At 25.8% G+C, this 18,732-nt stretch overlaps 1 protein-coding gene and 1 long non-coding RNA gene across 2 annotated transcripts; one reads left to right on the forward strand and one right to left on the reverse strand.

Moving 5' to 3' along the window:
• The first annotated feature begins 11,243 nt into the window (after nucleotides 1-11,243).
• Nucleotides 11,244-14,057, forward strand: LOC117906952 (cytochrome P450 87A3-like). The gene is made up of 9 exons (XM_034820247.1): nucleotides 11,244-11,446; nucleotides 11,576-11,903; nucleotides 12,181-12,330; nucleotides 12,436-12,684; nucleotides 12,799-12,888; nucleotides 12,975-13,053; nucleotides 13,153-13,259; nucleotides 13,682-13,809; nucleotides 13,900-14,057. Exons 1-9 carry the CDS (start codon nucleotides 11,244-11,246, stop codon nucleotides 13,994-13,996), a joined length of 1,431 nt encoding a protein of 476 aa, XP_034676138.1. The 3' UTR covers nucleotides 13,997-14,057.
• A 3,503-nt stretch (nucleotides 14,058-17,560) lies between these two features.
• On the reverse strand, nucleotides 17,561-18,494 carry LOC117907788. The gene is made up of 2 exons (XR_004650060.1): nucleotides 17,812-18,494; nucleotides 17,561-17,679 (listed from the first exon to the last, which is right to left on the reverse strand). It is a non-coding gene; the product is annotated as an uncharacterized LOC117907788 (long non-coding RNA).
• Nucleotides 18,495-18,732: the final 238 nt, after the last annotated feature.

Below are 18,732 nucleotides of genomic sequence, written 5' to 3' on the forward strand. Positions count from 1 at the left end.
ATTTTTTTAAATATTAAATTAAATAAAAGTATTTAAAAAAATATTAAATTAAATAAAAGTATTTTAAAAAAATATTAAATTACATAAAAGTATATTTTAAAAATATTAAATTAAATAAAAAATATTAATTTTTTTCTCAAAATCAACAAAGGGCATTTTTGAAAATACTGAAGGATAATATCCTTCAACTCAATTTCCATACTTTCATTGAGTCTTGGGCTCAATTTGAAGAGTTACATGGACCTTTTGTTAATTTGGGGGTCCATCTACCCCTAAAACATAATTCTCCGTTTAAATTTACTATTTAAAACAAAAATATTTCAAAATATCATTTATTGTTATTTTTTTTACATTTTTTTATATTTTTATTCCAATTTTTAATTTTATTAAGAAAAAAATAAGCTTTATAATTATATAATAAAAATGATGACTTTTCATATATATATATATATATATATATATTAATTTTAAATTGATAAATTATGTTTTTGTATTAAATTCAAAGAAGATAAAATGCTTAATTTTTCATTTAGATTATTTAAAAATAATAAGAAAATGATGGAGATTGTTTAATCATTTTTTATTTTTATAATAAAATAATTTTAAAAAATTTATATGATTTTTTTCCTTTGCATATTGTTTTTTTTTTCTTAATTTTTTATTTTTTTTCTCAATGTATCGAGTGGATGATGTTAATATATTTGATATGTTGAATATTAATAAGGTATAAAAAGTGATCTTCAAGATTATTACTTTTATTATAAAATACAGGTACAATAAAAATATGTTATAATTACTGTATGAATACACTTACATTACAATAAAACCTAATTAAGAAAATTTTGAAATTTTTTATAAAAACGATAATTTTGTATGATCATACCTGTTAGAAAATTTAGGCTAATCCAACTTATGGTAATTACCTTAGAGGGGAGGCGGGGGGGTTGAATAGGGTGATGATCTCTTTTTACAAATTTAAACTATGTGAATGTAAGAGACAATTATATGCAAGTATATAATAAGCAATATAAAGACAATTGCATATAAATTAAAAGAGTAGGGAAGAGAGAACGCAAACACAAAATTTTTTAGTGGTTCAACGCAATCCAGCCTACATCTACTCTTTTCTAGCTTCAATCCCAAGCTTGAGGTTCCACTAATTCAAGGTTTCCAAACCAAGCCTTCAAGCAATACAATTGGATTATGGTTCCAATTCACCCTCTCAGACTTTTGGCTCCAAGCACCCTTTACACTTCTTAAGAGATATCCCACCCTTGAACAACCCCTCAAGTGATACCCCATACTTGAGAAACTTCCTCTCAAAGATTTACAAATAAATGATCTCACAAAATCCTAGTATAAAAACTTTAAGCTTAAATGATATAAGAAAGCTAGGATTGAATGATGCACTAAAGATATGTAAGTTTTAGAACAATGATGCATTAAAAAACACTCTTCCAAGGCTCAAATATATTCAAGAAAGGTTTAGGAAGATTAAGTTTTTTAAACAATGAAGATTGAAGCCTTTTTATAGAAGAGAAAAGCCAAACTAACCGTTTGGGGGTTCGACCGGTCGAGTTAGGGGTCGATTGGTTGACTAGCCGTTAGCATTTAATGCTTGACAGGTTACCGTTGCCTCGACCGGACCTCGACCAGGAAGAGAAGGCCACTAGGAGAGAGAGAAAGTTTTTGTCATCCCTCGACCGGTCCTCGATCGGACAAGCACAATCGGTAGACTGGTTACTCAACCGGTTGAACCGATTGAGCCGTTTTTTTTTTTTTGCTCAACAACCAACTTTTTCAATTTAAAACCTTTTAAAACAAGTTTGAAAAATATTTAACACAAGGTTTTAGTTCGGAATATGAAATCATCCAATTCTTAAAATATTTAAAACAAAATAACTCTTGGATGATTTTGGTGCATAAGTAAAGAATGTAATGCATGAAAATCCTAGTGTACCAACAACCTTACAAAGAGATTTTATGAAGCTTGGGTCTTGAAAAACACTTCTCTTTGAAGTGACTTTTTCTTCATGATTTCTCATTGGCTTGATTTGTCTTTGTGATTACTATTTTGGAAATCATCTTGCCTAATCACACTTGAAATATAATAATTAGTTCTAAACCTTGTTTTGTTATCATCAAAATCAAGATTAACTAAACCTTAGTTTCATAATACCATATTTCACAACATACCTATATCATAAATATTTTCTGAAACCAAATGAAATAGTAATTTGAATTCACGATACTCGTAGTTTATATATATATATATACACACACACACACACACACAAAAATTATTAAATAATTTTAATGCACTATATGAATGTTGTTAATATATTGATGCGATGTGTTAATACCAATAGAGTATGAATAAACATTTTTAGAATTATTACTTTTGTAATGAAATATAGGTATGACATAAATGCATTATACTTACAATATAAATACACTATCATTACAATATATTACAACACAATTTACTTTATTTTTGTTTAATTTTTTCACATGCTATATTACCCAATGGATAATTGTTAGTTATTCCATTTAATAGGTGTGTGTTAGTCAATTAAATATTTATATATTATTCAATTGACGAGTGCTTGTAAAAAATAATTATTCTTTCTATTATGGTAACAAAGTTTTTAATTGTATGTTCCATATATAAAACGATATAATAACATTAGGATATGATTTTAATTTATGAGATATTAAAAATTATTTTTTTTACAAGGTTCTTTAAAAAATCTCAATTTTTTTTGAAAAAAAATATAGCAAATTTTAAACAATCACTTGATTGTTCAAAAGTGAACAACAATTTTTTTTAGGCCTGAGAAATGTACAGTTGATTACCTGTACCTATCGGGGCTCACATCATTGACAATCTCAAATTTATTTATAAATAATATAAAAAACATATTAAAGGTAAAATTGTCTTCTAACAATCCTTGAGATGAGAGAGTCTTCCTAGTAATTATTCTTTTCGCTTACCCTATTGGGTAATTTTCCCAAATTAATACTCAACTTATTTACTAGAAAGAGTTTTGGTCCGGGTAATTTTGTTAAAAAAAAAAAAAAAACCAATCATAACTTAGAAAAACTTATCATGAAATTCATAAAAGGTATTATTTTTTGTAATTTTTTTTAGGGAAAAGTATTTAATTCGCTAATTTAAAAATATAAAAAAAAAAAAACCCAAAAATTTTAAATTGGTATTATCTTTATCTATTTAAAAATGATTTGAAATACATACACTTTTAAACGAGTCTTGCAATTATTTCCAAAAATACACTTTTACTTGTCATGTCATTTAAATCTATTAACAATTAGAGTCCTCCATACAGATATTTCTTTTCCTTTTAGATATTTTATTATTATTATTATTTGAGATTTTTTTTATCTCTTGGAAACAAACACCAATTCTTATTTTAATTTTTTAAAAGTTTAAGAAATATTGTACAAAGAAAATTCCTATTTAAATAGGATTAATATTTTTTTATTTTCTACAATTTTAAGAGGAAATATTGTTAAACAAATTCTATATAATTATAATTACCAATTCAAAAAGTAATAAGGTTGTTTATTAAATAATAAATAATAAATTTAATAATATATAATTATTTTAATTATGATTAATTTATTTAATATAATATTTATTTATTTTTATACTATATATTAAAATACAACCATATTGTAAAACATTTTATATCTGAAAAACTTTTATAACAATTTTGTTTTCTATTATATCAAACAATTATTAATATTATATAATAAATACAAATGTATTATTGGTTTATTTATTATCAAGAATATGAATTCGTTTTTAACTTATTAATATTATATTAATTTTTTTTTTCAAATTCTTACTTTATAAAGTTTCTAGAGAAAAAAAAAAATCTCAAATAATAAAATAATAATAATAAAAATAAAATATCTAAAAAAAAGATAAACATCTACATGAAGAAGTTTATTTGTCAATTGATTTAAATGACATGGAAGGTAAAAGAACATTTTTGAGAATAATTGAATAATTCATTAAAAAATTGTATGTATTGCAAATTATTTTTATATAGATGAAAATAATACTAATTTAAAAAATTTGAGGTTTTTTTTCTTCATATATTTTCATATTAGTGAATTAAATTCTACTTTTCCCAATATTTTATTTATACAATAAGATATTTAAATCATTTGAATATTATATCTTTCACTTTTCTTTTATTGAGTGGAGTGTTCATTCCACCAAAAATAATTTTTATCAGTAAAATAATAAATTAATTAAATAAATTTAATAAGGTATAGAAGTTTTTTCACATTAAAAGTCCTCCAATATAAATAAGATTTTTCTTGTATTCTCCATTTAGAAACCATTTTATATTTAGATTTTTTAAGTAAAATTTTAATTATATTTTATATTCATTAATTAGTTTTAAAAAATAAAAAACATTTGAACGAATTATGGTTTATTTATTTAATTCTAAACTAGAATATTCAAATGGGTATATTTAAATAATTAAATTAATAATACATAGAATAGAATAAAAGAAATCATTTAAGTCCAAAAATTAAGTTTTGGTCCATGTAAGTTCACCATTTAAGTCCAAAACCTAGAAGAAGTGTGAAAATTGAAAAGAAGGATATGAATTTTTTATCTTTTTGAAAATAACATTTATTGACTATGAAAAAAAAGTATAAAATATTAATTTAAGTTTTATTCATTTTGTAAACCTCAATAAAATTTAATATAATTTAGTGAGTTGGAAAAAAAAAATACACCATTTTCCAAAAAAATAAAAATAAAATATTATTGTTATTATTTAAAAATCAAACATATTGGAAAGTATATATTTTTAAAATTGTGTATATAAAAAATAATTAAAAATATGTCAAATTTATTTTTTAAAAATTGGTTTTCTAAAAATAATAAAGTTTTAGAATAATTATTAAAAAAACATTTAATATAAAAAAGTTTGTCAAATATTGTGGCAGAAAATAGTCTTGAAGGGTATATTGGTCTTTTCATATTTTATATCCTCCTCATCAATTAAACAACTTATATGGAACAAAACTTAATTTTTGGGTCCTGGGTCAAAAACACAATTGTCCTAAAAAAAAGTAATTTTCTTTGTATATGTTATTTTGAAATATGTAAAATGTTATTTTTGTTTTTATTTATGTATCAAATATATTTATTTGCATTAAAAATATGTTAGAATATTTTTTTTGTTTATAATAGAAAAATATTATGTTTTTATAAGTTTAAATAAATAAAATAAAGTGTTTAATTCTAATTTGTTTGACCCTAATTGACTGAATATAATGGTTGATTTTTTTTTTTTTTTATCCTAATCAACATAATATAATAAGACTTTTCGATTATTATCAACGAAATATAATAGTTGACCTTTTAAGCCTAATTAATATAATATAATAATTGACTTTTCCAGTCTTATCAATGGGATATAATAAACTACCTTTATATTTCTTTGTGAAAAATGTGATTACTTTAAACTTTAACCTTTAGGAATTTAGTTAAATATTATTAGTGTTTGGTTTTATCCATCTTAAAAGGGATAAATTTGAGACTAACCACTCATTTGTAAAGTCTCAAATTTGTTATTTGATAATCAAAGTAAAAATATTTTGAATGCATTTGATATAAAATTGTTTTGACATAGATATGAAAATATTTGGTTGAAAAGTTTTGGATGTATTAACATGTTTGAACTCAAAAGTTTGTATGAAAAAAATTATACATTTGATCTCTTATTTGTAATCATAATTGAAAATGTTTAATCCATCTAATTATGTTAATATTCTTTATTGGATTTTGAGCTCATTCTTATTGATAATTTTTTAAGTACTTGTAGTTTGGGCAAAAAGTGATTGATAGGTTGGGAATTTGATATTATTAGGACTTTTGGTATAAATTTTTATTTTTGGATAGTTATTTGGACAATAATATTTTGGTTTTATATTAGTTTTAAAGTTGAAATATGAAGATTATAGAATTTTGTTCTACAACTCTAAACAAGAATTTACTATATAGTATTTGGTAACTTTCGATTACAAGATGATGGTTTGTGTGACACCGTAAACCTTCATATTTGAGGTGTGAAATAACCGTCATACTTTTAAAGTGGATCTTGGGGCAGATATGTTTATCATATCTTTGACCTCTCTTTTCTTGAATGAACCGTTTAACAAATTGTGAAGTTAGAAAGATTTTTTGGAATGTTTTAAAAAATGATAATTAAAAATCAATTGTTTTGAGAATAATTATTAAAAATAATTTTTAATTATTTTTATAAATAAAAATCTATATAATAACATGAATATGAAAAAAAACCAATTTTCTTGATTAATTCTCATATTTATTTATGGGAGAATTACCCATTAAGGTGGGCTGTGGTGGAATAATTACTGCAAATGATGGTCTCTTCTAATAATTCTTGGGGAGGACTTTAATAGGCTTAAATACCAAAACTACCTTTCAACTAAAACTTTTAAAATTCAAAGCATTTAAAGCACTTGATTTGTCAAGACATTTATGGTGTGTGGACCCCATATTTATTGTAATTAGTGACATTCAAATTTTAAATCGGGTTTAACCCTTACAATTATTATATATAATGATAGTATAATTTGTTATTTAAATTTACTATTTAAAACAAAAATACTTCAAAATAAATATTTTCAATATACCATTTATTGTTTTTTTTTACATTTTTTATTTTTATTCTAATTTTTAATTTTATTAAGAAAAAAATAAATTTTATATTATATAATAAAAATGATGATTTTTTCATATATATATATATATATATTAATTTTAAATTGATAAATTATGTTTTGTATTAAAATAATTTTTCAAAATTTACATGATTTTTTTCCTTTGCATAGTGTTTTTTTTCTTAATTTTCATATATAATTATAGGTACAACAAAAATATGTTATAATTACAATATAAATATATTTACATTACAATAAAACATAATTAGGAAAATCTTGAAATTTTTTATAAAAATGATAATTTTGTATGTTCATACCATATTTCACCACATACTTATATCATAAATAATTTTTGAAACCAAATGAAATACTAATTTGAATTCACGAGACTTGTAGTTTTTTTATATATACAAAAGTTATTAAATAATTTAATGCACTGGATGAATGTTGTTAATACATTGATACAAAGTGTTAATACCAATAGGGTATGAATAAACATTTTTAGAATTATTACTTTTGTAATGAAATATAGGTACGCCATAAATTCATTATACTTATAATACAAATATACTATCATTACAATATATTACAACATAATTTGATTTATTTTTGTTTAATTTTTTCACATGATATATTACCCAATGAATAATTGTGAGTTATTTCATTTAATAGTTATGTGTTAGTCAATTTAATATTTATATATTATTCAATTGATGAGTACTCGTAAAAAATAATTATTCATTCTATTATGATAACAAAGTTTTAATTGTATGTTCCATATATAAAATGATATAATAACTTTAAGATATGGTTTTTATTTATGAAATATTGAATTTTTTTATAAGCGTCTATAAAAAATATCAATTAAAAAAAATAGCAAATTTTTAATCAAAAGTGAACAACAATTTTTTTGGACCTGAGGAATGTACTATTGATTACATGTACTTATCACCATGTATGAGTCCCACATCATTGACAATCTCAAATTTATTTATAAATAATATAGAAAACATCTTCAGGGTAAAATTGTCCTTAAGATGAGTGAGTCTTCCTAGTAATTATTTCCTACCCTAATGGGTAATTCTCCCTTTATTTATATTATAAAAATCACATATAGTCTTCATATTTTAAATTCCATAAAAAATAACTGAGTTACATTTATTTTAAAAAATTAACCTATTTCAGAATGAATTCTCAAAAAATTATTTTTTAAGTTAAAATTTTATTTTTTATTCTAAATAATAAAAATATATATTCAAGAACAGTTTATAAATATGGTTTTAATTTTTCTTTGTATGAAATGTATACCTCCATTAATTGTAGTTAGCATAAATGTTTTTAGAATCAAACTGATTATTGAACCGAAAAAGTTATTAGTTCACAGTTCATTAAATAAACCAGTGATTGAACTAATGTCATAAATATATTATTTTATATTATTAAAATTAAAAATAATTATAAAAATTTAAATTTTAAAATAATTATAAAAAATTTAAAATTAAAAGTATTTTATTCTTTAATTTAAAAACAATTTTTAAAAGCAAGTTTGAAAATACATGGTCAAATTACATATTATCCTTTTATTTTTAAAATCGCTGAAAACAATTCTTACTTATTATCTAAAAATTGTTCTTTATTTCACTTTATTTTTAAAAATTGTTTTTAAAGAACAACTATCAAACAATGTTAAAAATTTTGAAAAAAGTTTTCCATTTTTTAAAACATAAAACTATTTTTAAATCACACGATGAAACACTCTCTTGCTTTTTCTAAGTTGAAAAAGACAAGGAGTTCCAACTTTTCATGTTGGTGCCTACCAAAATATGAGATTCTTATTTTTATTTTTATTTTTCTTTTTTATTTTATTTTATGGAAATTTACTATTTCAAAGCTGGATAATTTTATTAAAAAGCTTATGATTTAAAAAAATGTTTAATATTGTAACAAATATATATATATATATATATATAGTTTTATGTTCACACAATTTATTTCATAACTAATGCGGGTTCGGTTTAACTTTAAGTTCAACTTACCCTATAATTAAATCAAAAAACAAAATATTATTCTAAATAAAAGTTTGGTATTTGTTTGAGTATGTTTTAAAAAATATATAAAGAATCAAACACTTCTTAAAAATAGTTTGCCATGAGCCAAACATTAGCCTTTAAAGCCCCTTGTTGTCATTAATTGGATGGACCATTCTCAACAGGATAATACAGAGTATGAGATGATAAATTCAATGCCCAAACAGTAAATATCGTTTACATTATAAATAATGTATCATCAAAGTATATTTGAAGTTCATCCGATAAAAGAAGTGTCATATTCCCAACCAATACGGTTAGTTTTCATTCAAATGATATCACAAATAATAAATATGGAACCAACCTTAGTTAAGTATGATATGAGATTGAAAAATGGTATGTCAATGTTGAAAAATGGTACATCGAGCATGAGTCAATCCATCCCCTTTTCTTGATTCAAATTCATGTTCTCTTCCAAAGAAGCAAGCTAAGAGTCGTCATATTGCTTCTCCATCTTGAATTTGTTCCAAAAATAATATTTTGAATAAAAAAGATTCAATTTAGATGTATTTCATTTTCTTCTTTTTCCATTTTTTTATATAAAATTCACTAAACTAATTTTCTCATGTGAAAACAATCTCATTTCATTTTTTTTTTCTTTTCCCGATTTTTATGTGTTAAAAAACGACAACCATAAAATATGATTTTAATTTGTTTAAAAATTGATTTTGACCTTTTGCTTTAATTAATGATGTTTACTATTAGGAACTCAACAATGAAGAAAAAGTAGATAATAATAGTAGTAGAAGTGGTTGTTTAATAATAATAATGATACTGGTAGTGGTGGTTCAATAATAATAATAGTAGTAGTACTAGTTATTTAATAATAATAATAGTAAGAATAGTAGTAGTAGATATAGATGCTTAATAGTAGTAGTTGCTAATAGTAGTAGTCTAATAATAGTAACAGTAGTGGTAGTAGCAAGGTTTAAAAATGTAGTAGACATATATATATATATATATATAATACATTCAAATTAGATAAATTTATATAAAATATGCATAACAAAACAATCTTAAAATATATATTTATTATTACTTCTTATGTGATTTTTAAAATTTATTTTCAAATATTTCATGAGTTTTAACCAATTTCTGCATCACCATTGATATTTTATGTCGAGAATATCTATCGATATTTTTTTTATATATCCGTAAATTTAAGTTATTTATATATCTATAAAAATCGATATTTTTATCCTTAATTTAATAATAATAATAATAATAATAATGATGATGATAATAATAAGCAATTGTTTGTACTTGTAGTACTAGTTTTCATTAGTTTAAAAGTAGTAGGTTGTAATAGACTAAATAGTTATTTGATTAAAAGGGTATCTCAAAACCTAATTTTTGAAATTTAATCTTACACTATTTTTTGACACAATTTGGATAAAAATGCCCTTATTATTTTCTTGTGAAAATAATAATTTCTTTTAAAACTTATGTATAAATACTTGAAATAAAAAATGACATTTATGTTAAAAATGAGTTATTTGTCTAGAAAAACATGAGAAGAGTTAGATTTTTTATTTGGAGATTATTTCACCCTTATTAACCAAATATTTATAGTCTAAAAAGACTAGTTTTACTGATATTTTTACTAGTTTATAAACAAGATATAATCAAACACCCTCTTGGATTTTCCACTTCTTTTATATTAATAATTTCATGTCGGTAGCTAATTGGAGAGAATTAACTTGATATTTTTTTTTTCACTTAATTTGAAATAGAACTTAAAACTAAATAATATTTAATAGTGTTAAGTATTCAATTATTTGTTTTTGTAATATTTTATTTCTATTAAGTATTAAAAAGTAAAAAAAAAAACTAATATATTACTTTTGCATTTAGAAAAAATAAAATATTTTGATTTTTATTTAGTAAAAAATTTATAATAAATCATGAAAAATAAAAAAATAAACTATATATTTAAAGTTTGAAAGCAAATTGCTTTAAGTAAAAAGTTAAAAAAACAAATACCCTCAATATATAACTTAAAACTTCTTATTATTATAATAATGGTTGTCGATGGACTTGTAAAAATGAAGACAAAGGAGTCTTCCAACTTCAAAAATATTTTTCTAAAGCTAATTTTTTGAAAATTTATTTTTAAATAATTTAAATACAGTTTTGTTCGCAAAAATAATACAAAATCGATTTTAAGAGTCAGTTTTGAAAATGTAATCAAATAAGTTTTATACTGCTATAATGTGTTTTATAAAAAAAAGAATAAAAAAAAGAAAGGAAAAATACTTGAGTTTTCTTCTACCTGGCTTAGTGATATTTTAAGCAGAAGGTAGAGAAACAATTAATACTCCTTAGTCCTTGGTAACAATTCCACCAGCCTCCACTCCCATATAAAGTGACACCCAAGAGTTATCATCATCCTCATCTTCTCTGAATTTCCCTCTAAACATCATGTACGGGTCTGTTTGGCTCGGTGTTGTAACCTTGTTTATAGCCGGCATAACTCACTGGGTTTACAAATGGAGGAATCCCAAATGTAATGGCAAACTCCCTCCGGGTTCCATGGGATTGCCACTCATTGGAGAGACCATCCAGTTTTTCATCCCAAGCAAGTCCTTGGACGTTCCGAACTTCATCAAGAAGAGGATGAAAAAGTAAGCAAGTATACAAATCGTACAATTAACACTTATTTGTTTTTACTTCTAATCTATAGTACTATACTACTAGTACTTGTTATATATCAACAAAATTTATTATTTCTTTCTTTGTTTTATGCCTTTTAGATACGGTCCATTGTTCTGTACAAACTTGGTAGGACGACCGGTGGTGGTGTCATCGGACCCAGACTTCAACTACTATATATTCCAACAAGAAGGGAAGTTGGTGGAGTTATGGTACTTGGACTCCTTTGCAAAGCTTGTGGGTCTGGATCCTTCATCTAATGCTGCGACTGGTTATGTTCACAAGTATGCTAGGAACTTGATCTTGGCTTATTTGGGTACGGAGGTCCTGAAGGACAAACTTCTTTCCAAGGCTGAAGATCTGATACGTACAAGGCTGCATGATTGGTCCAAGTTGCCTGCCTTTGAAATCAAAGCATGCCTTTCGTCGGTAATATCAACCTTTCAACCACTGGTCTGATCTTCCTTTTTGTTAAATATATCCAAGTTAGTGACTATGATATTTCTGCACTTTTGTCCCCTCTCACCTTATTCACCTTATTAAGAAAAAAATGCTAACATAATGAAAATAATGAAAAAAAATAGCTAGCAAGATTATGTGATAATTGACACAAACCTTAAGCAAAAATGATCAATAATTATAAATTTTATGATAAAAAAAGTTGAATTATTCTCTTAACATTTACTAGATTTGATGGCTTTTACAGATGGTATTTGATTTGACTGGGATGGAGGTACTTAGTGATGACTTTAAGAAGATGGGAGCACATTTTAGTGAAAAATTTGCCAATATCTTACAAGCTCTTTTTTCATTTCCTTTGAATATCCCGGGTACTTCTTTCCATGAGTGTCTAAAGGTAATTCTAAGACTCTTTTTCATCTCTAAAACTTTTAGAGTTACAATTATGTGTATATATATATATATATTTCATTTGATTAATTTTATATAAATTAAACTTTAGAATCAAAAGGAGGCAAAAAGGTTGATCCGTTATCTACTGAAAGAGAGAAAAGTTACGTTAGAAAGTTATAAAGGAGATCTTCTTGATAAGTTGGTTGATGATGCAAAGAAAGAAAAGTTCTTATCAGATGACTATATCGTTATCTTTGTGTTTGGGATTTTACTTGCTAGTTTTGAGACAATTTCCACTGCCACAACGTTAGCTCTGAAGTTCCTCACTGAACATCCTTTGGCAATGCAAGAGCTAATTGTAAGTGATAATTATTTAACAACCTTGAAATCAGATTTAGTCTCAGTTATATTCTATTATCATTTTTCATACATAACCCTACTGGACTCAAAACCTTATTTGATTATGTTGCAGGAGGAGCATGAGGCAATCCTCAAAAATAAGGAAAATCCAAATTCTGGAATTTCATGGAAGGAATATAAATCAATGACTTTTACTCATCAAGTAGGTTGTTATTTTAAGTATACATGCATATACATATGCCGACATAAATTAATTTGTGCAAACTATTTGACCAAATGAAAATGTAGGTTATCAATGAAACTCTTCGATTAGCAAATATTGTTCCAGGGATTTTGAGAAGGGCAATAAAAGACATTCAAGTAAATGGTAAGTATAAAAACTGAATTCTTATGGATTTAAAGTTGTATACTATATGATTTTTACGTAACATTCATTTATGCTAAATGGATCTTACAATATCTACAGGATATACAATTCCAGCAGGCTGGATAATCCTGCTTTATCCTGCAGCTCTTCAACTAGACCCTAATACTTTTGCTGATCCCCTTACTTTCAATCCATGGCGATGGAAGGTATTTATTACCATTTTTTTAAAGCAAAAATATCATATTTTCATTCTGATTTTCAAAAATAAAAAAGTAGTAGTATATCATCTATATAAAATATAAGAATTTTTATTAAAAAAATAAAAGAAAAAAGAGAGTGAAAAGAAGAAACTTACCTTATATTTTTAGCAACTGCTAACAAATTTTTTAAAGTTTGACCTAGGTTTTAAATAGTTTTAAAAATATATATATATATAATGTAAGTCTCTACCATCTCACTATTTTTTATTTGTAAAAAAAAAAAAGAGAGAAAAAGTATCAAAATGCCACCTTAGCTTAAATTACTTAGAAATGAAGTGTGTGTTTTTCGATCTATAAAAATTAACTTGATAGAATTAGACAATATCTAAAATATGACAATGATAACTTTTATTTTATTTTGTACAAAGGATATCAGAGCTGGTGTTAGGGCAAAGAATTTCATGCCATTCGGATGTAGCTCAAGATCATGCGCAGGAGCAGAGTTCACCAAGGTTTTAATGGCAACCTTTCTCCATGTCTTGGTCACTAATTATAGGTAATATCATCATTTTAATTTGACGTGTATGCCCCATACATGACATGAATATAGTATAAAATTGATGACTCAAAATCTCTAATTGGAAAGGTTGACAAAGATCAAAGGAGGAAAGATAGCTCGGTCTCCCGGTTTGATATTTGAAAATGGTTTCCACATCAACATTTCGAAAAAGCATGGATGTTGAGAACAAGTATAAATGGGATTCAAGTATAAGTTTGATGTAGTACTTTGACATATATGTCAAAGTCATAAGGTGATGCATATACAAGGTTCTCTTGAAACCTTTAAATAAATGTTACCGTGTTAAATTAATAGTATTGATATATATATATATACATATTGTATGAATCTTGCTAGACCTCATATGAGGATGGCCTTTCTCTTGTTGATTTTTCCTTAATCATGAATAAAAGAGTGAATTAATTAAATGTAATTGGGATTTTTTAGTTCCTTGATCCCTGTTTAAATTTCTTTTATAAATAATATTTATGAATAAAATATTAGTTAGAATTATATTTCTTATTTCCTATTCAAGGATGCCTATATCTTAGCTTTTCCATCCATTTCCAATTCAAATATTTTTCTCCAATTTGAGACTATGGCGTCGCAATAAATCAGAATTTGGTTATACTAATCCACTCTCACTGCTAATGAATGTCAAAGCTTTGTCATTACTCAAAATTTTGTATCATTGTTGCCTTCACCTTTTTAGTAAAGGCATCTGCAACCTGGCATATTTGAGCAAACACATTTTAAAACCAATTTTTGCAAAAAAAAAAAAAAAAAAAAGGTTTGAGTTATATTTACTGTATAGAAATACTTAAATTAGAATTTGTAAAAATATCTTACATCTCACCTAATTTTAATTCAAAGAATAGAAAATGATCTTTACAAATCTCTTCTTTAAAATATTGGAATAATAATAAATAAATTGTAGAACATGCTTATATGATACTATAATAATATATAAACCTATTGGCATCCATGACATGCAGATCCCTTCCTTCTAAGGCCATCAAATTGATCAACTATCTAATTAATATAATTATGTCCATAACAGGAGAGTATATTTTCTTGGAATCAATACCATGTCTTCGTGAAAAACTTTGAACCATGAGTCGAGTTTTATGTCTTATGATATTAATATTTTTCTTATTATATTTTTTACAAACACCTATTTGTATTTGACAAGCTTAACGTCTTTTAATGTTTGGATTACATGTCAAAATATTTCTCATTTTATTAACGAATCTAACTCTATCTATGCTGCATATTTTTTTTTTAAATTTTGCACTATCCTTTTTAATTTCGAATTCATCCATAATTCATCCACTTGGGACCGATTAGACATTTTTGTTGACCCTTTCATAACTAGTCTCTTCAAGAATGTCTTTTCATATATGCCTTGCTTCATGTCTTTCTCTTTTAAGAAAGTGTATCTTTCAAGTTAATAATTTTATCACACTTCAAACATGTTTTGAATTCATTTGTTATGACATTAATGTGAGTTGGACTTTTTACGGTCCAGGTATGTGACTTTGTCAATGTCTTTCCATCAATGAATGCATTTAATAATTGATGTATAAATCTTTTTAAATGAGTAGTCTTTTGAACTTTTAGTTCATATTGATATGTAAGATGATCAAAATAAGATAAATTTGATAGATTTCAAGTAAGTTCTCTCACCAACTTTTAAGAATTGGTGTTCTTTTCTCTAATGGTAGAAAAATTGTTTCATCAACATGTAATCTACAAAGTGAACCATAAAAACATTACCAATAAGATGTAATAGAGACATGGACAATGAGGCCAATATAAATCTCAAGACGTCTTTAAGGACCTATCTTAATTCTTTGAGGAAGAGCAATGACAATATAAACAATCCAACCAAAAACTCATGAGTGAGAAATTTTTTGTTATTGATCAAGTACAAGCTATAAAGATGAGTATTCATGGTAAGGAAAGGCTAAAAACAAATTAAGACCCTAATATGGAGTACAACGTGACTTCAAGAAGAAAGAGGTATTTTCATTCTTAAAAGTAACGGTCAAACATTCATTTGGAGATGTTTGATAAGATATTTAGGTTGAACCATTTTGAGTATGAGTTATAGATTAAAATTTCACCAATTTTCGATAAAACTTAGGGGAAATATTAAGATCTCAGGCCCAACTGATATGAAAAAAGAAGAGGAAAATTGATTTCACCAAAAAAAAAAAAAAAAACGCAATAATTACTTCTTAGAAAGTAAAGAGGAAGGTTGGGACTCAAATTCATTTCTTTCACATGAAAAATGGTTAGGTCTTTAAAACAAGTTTGTCTGCCTAAAATATTTATATATTCTATATTTTTTAATACATCCATAAAAAACTTTAATAAGTAAATTAATTTTAATTATCTTGTGTTCAAATTTCATTTAATTGCTTATTAAAAATATGAAAATAATTATTATAATTTTTTAATAGGTCTTTCTTTATATTTTTATACTTGGTTATGATAAAAATATAATCTATTAAATGATTTAATAATTAGACAATATTATTAAAAACATGCTCAAAGAAAAAACATAATGATTAGAGAATATTAACTAAATAATAAAAATGAAAGGATCATTTGTCATAACTCCTAGCTATGAGTAATTTTATTATAATAAAATAAAAAATTTGCATAGCTTGAGGCTATGAAATCTTCTTTGTATAATTTGGTTATAAAATTGTACAAAATTAATAATAATTTTGTTCTATATAACTTTCAATTATACAATAGAATTAGAAGATATCTATACAGCTTCTTACTAGAAAATTATTAATTGTTAATTTTATTTTGTATAACTTCTATTTACACAACATAATTAGAAATTATCTGTGTAACTTCTGGTTATGATATTGTCAATAGAAATCATTTTATAAGTTCTGAATATTAGATAAAAGTATATATAAATTGTAATAATAAAGACAAATATGATAAGATAACACTTTTTATATATATTTTGAAACAAGAATGTTTGAAGAAAATAAGATTTCCGGATGTAATTGTGTGTTTAAGGCAAGCATAAACTCTTATGGATGAATTCCTTTCTCTGTTAGCCAAATCCAACATTATGATATAAAAGTAAAGAAAAAAAATGGGGACAAAGAATTCAAAGTAAAAAAGTTCTAAAGTTATAAATTTTTAATAATCTTACAATCATAATTAGAATAATAAATATTTTTCTAATAATTTCAAAGTTTACATGGATATTTAAAAATTTTGACATGATAAATGATCATATTTAATAATTTTTACACATACTTATAACAATTTTTAATATGATTTATTTTTAGTATAGTTTTTTAGTTAGGGAATATTCCTCCAACTAAATTTGAGGAATATGTCCGATAGTTGGGGCTTTCTATCGCGCCTCCTTTTTATTGAGACGCGAGTGGAGTCAGAGTTTTCATCCTACAGTGCATGATAGGTTGGTAGGGGTATCTTTGCTCAGGTTGCGTTCCTTGTTTGTTATAGGGGAACTTCGCATTCCTAGGATATGTCGCCTCCTCATTTTGCCTGGAATTCGTTTGCTCATTCCTAGGTCGGTGGCTATGAGAAGGGCCTGATGAGGACACCTGAATACGCAACACTTTGTTCTCTTCCCTGAGTCTTCTTGTCTCATGGAGTAGGGCTTGCATCTTTCCATACTCTCGCGCCGGTTGAAGTAGTCTTCGCTACCCATGGCCGACAATCGACTTCTGGAATGTGTTGTCATTTGTATTTCGTTCCCACAGACGTCGCCAATGTTGATACCTGGTCAACTGAGGATGAATTCCTCCATTAGATGTGGCAATGAAGGTTCCCGCCCCGGTACCAGAATCTGGGTTTTCTGTCTCCCTGCACAAAGATGTCCGGATGAGTTGTCCGGACACACCCTCCAAAGCCTAAGTCAGACTTGGAGAAGAACTCAGTAGTGCTGAGTTGGCTTTTATGGTGATGATTGCGCATTAGTGACAAGACGATCATTACCTCTACAAGGTGGCTGGGGGTTGTGTCAGACAGCGCGCCATGACACAACTTGCCATCCTTTCAGTCTTGCTGATGACCTAAGACTTGACGTGTCTGTCTACTGAAGTAGACATGAGGATGGGAAGAATCCCATCAATCAATCCGGTGTCAGCTAACTAGGGTCTCGCATATCAGAGAAGATTTGAGGCTATCAGGAAGATACGAGCTGCTCAACAGCGCAAATGGTCTGAACAAGATGTCTCCAGATGCCTTGAAGGTCGTCTTAGCAGTGATGAAAGAAGTGACATGTGGCCTAACTGGGACAATGCCACGTGGACAGACGTGTGGAAGTATTCGTGGGTGGACACATGGGATAAGGCCCCACAACTACCTTCTATAAATGTATTGTATAATTTGTATATTTGCTTACTTTTTCATCCTCTTCTTGATGAAATCCGAAATGTCTGAGGACTTGCTTGGAATGAAAAACTAGATGGTCTCCCCAATAAGTGGGAATCCCATTGAACCTGGAGGGAGTTTGCCATTGCATTTAGGATTCCTCCATTTGTAAACCCAATGAGTTATGCTTGCTATAAACAAACTCACAACACAAAGCCAAAGGGACTAGTACATGATCTTATCAGTTGAAAATCGAGAGAAATGATGATAATGGAGAAAATTAAACAGAAGTGTGCGGAAGAGAGTTTTAGAACTCTTGGGTGTTGCTTCATGAAGATAGTGCCACTTTATATATAGGAAAAGAACTGTTTCTTCCCCTTGTGATTCGTACCTATCAAAATAAAATACTTCATGCATCAATTCTGTATGTTCGGATCCGTGCTAGAAGGAAGGAAAAGATGGATTATAAAAGAAGCAGTAACGTGATTGAGAATCTAAGATATGTGCGTCAATGGTGGAAAAATAATAATAAAAAGAATATAA

The sequence above is a fragment of the Vitis riparia genome, chromosome 18 (genome assembly GCF_004353265.1).
Source record: "Vitis riparia cultivar Riparia Gloire de Montpellier isolate 1030 chromosome 18, EGFV_Vit.rip_1.0, whole genome shotgun sequence".
Lineage (NCBI taxonomy): Eukaryota > Viridiplantae > Streptophyta > Magnoliopsida > Vitales > Vitaceae > Vitis > Vitis riparia.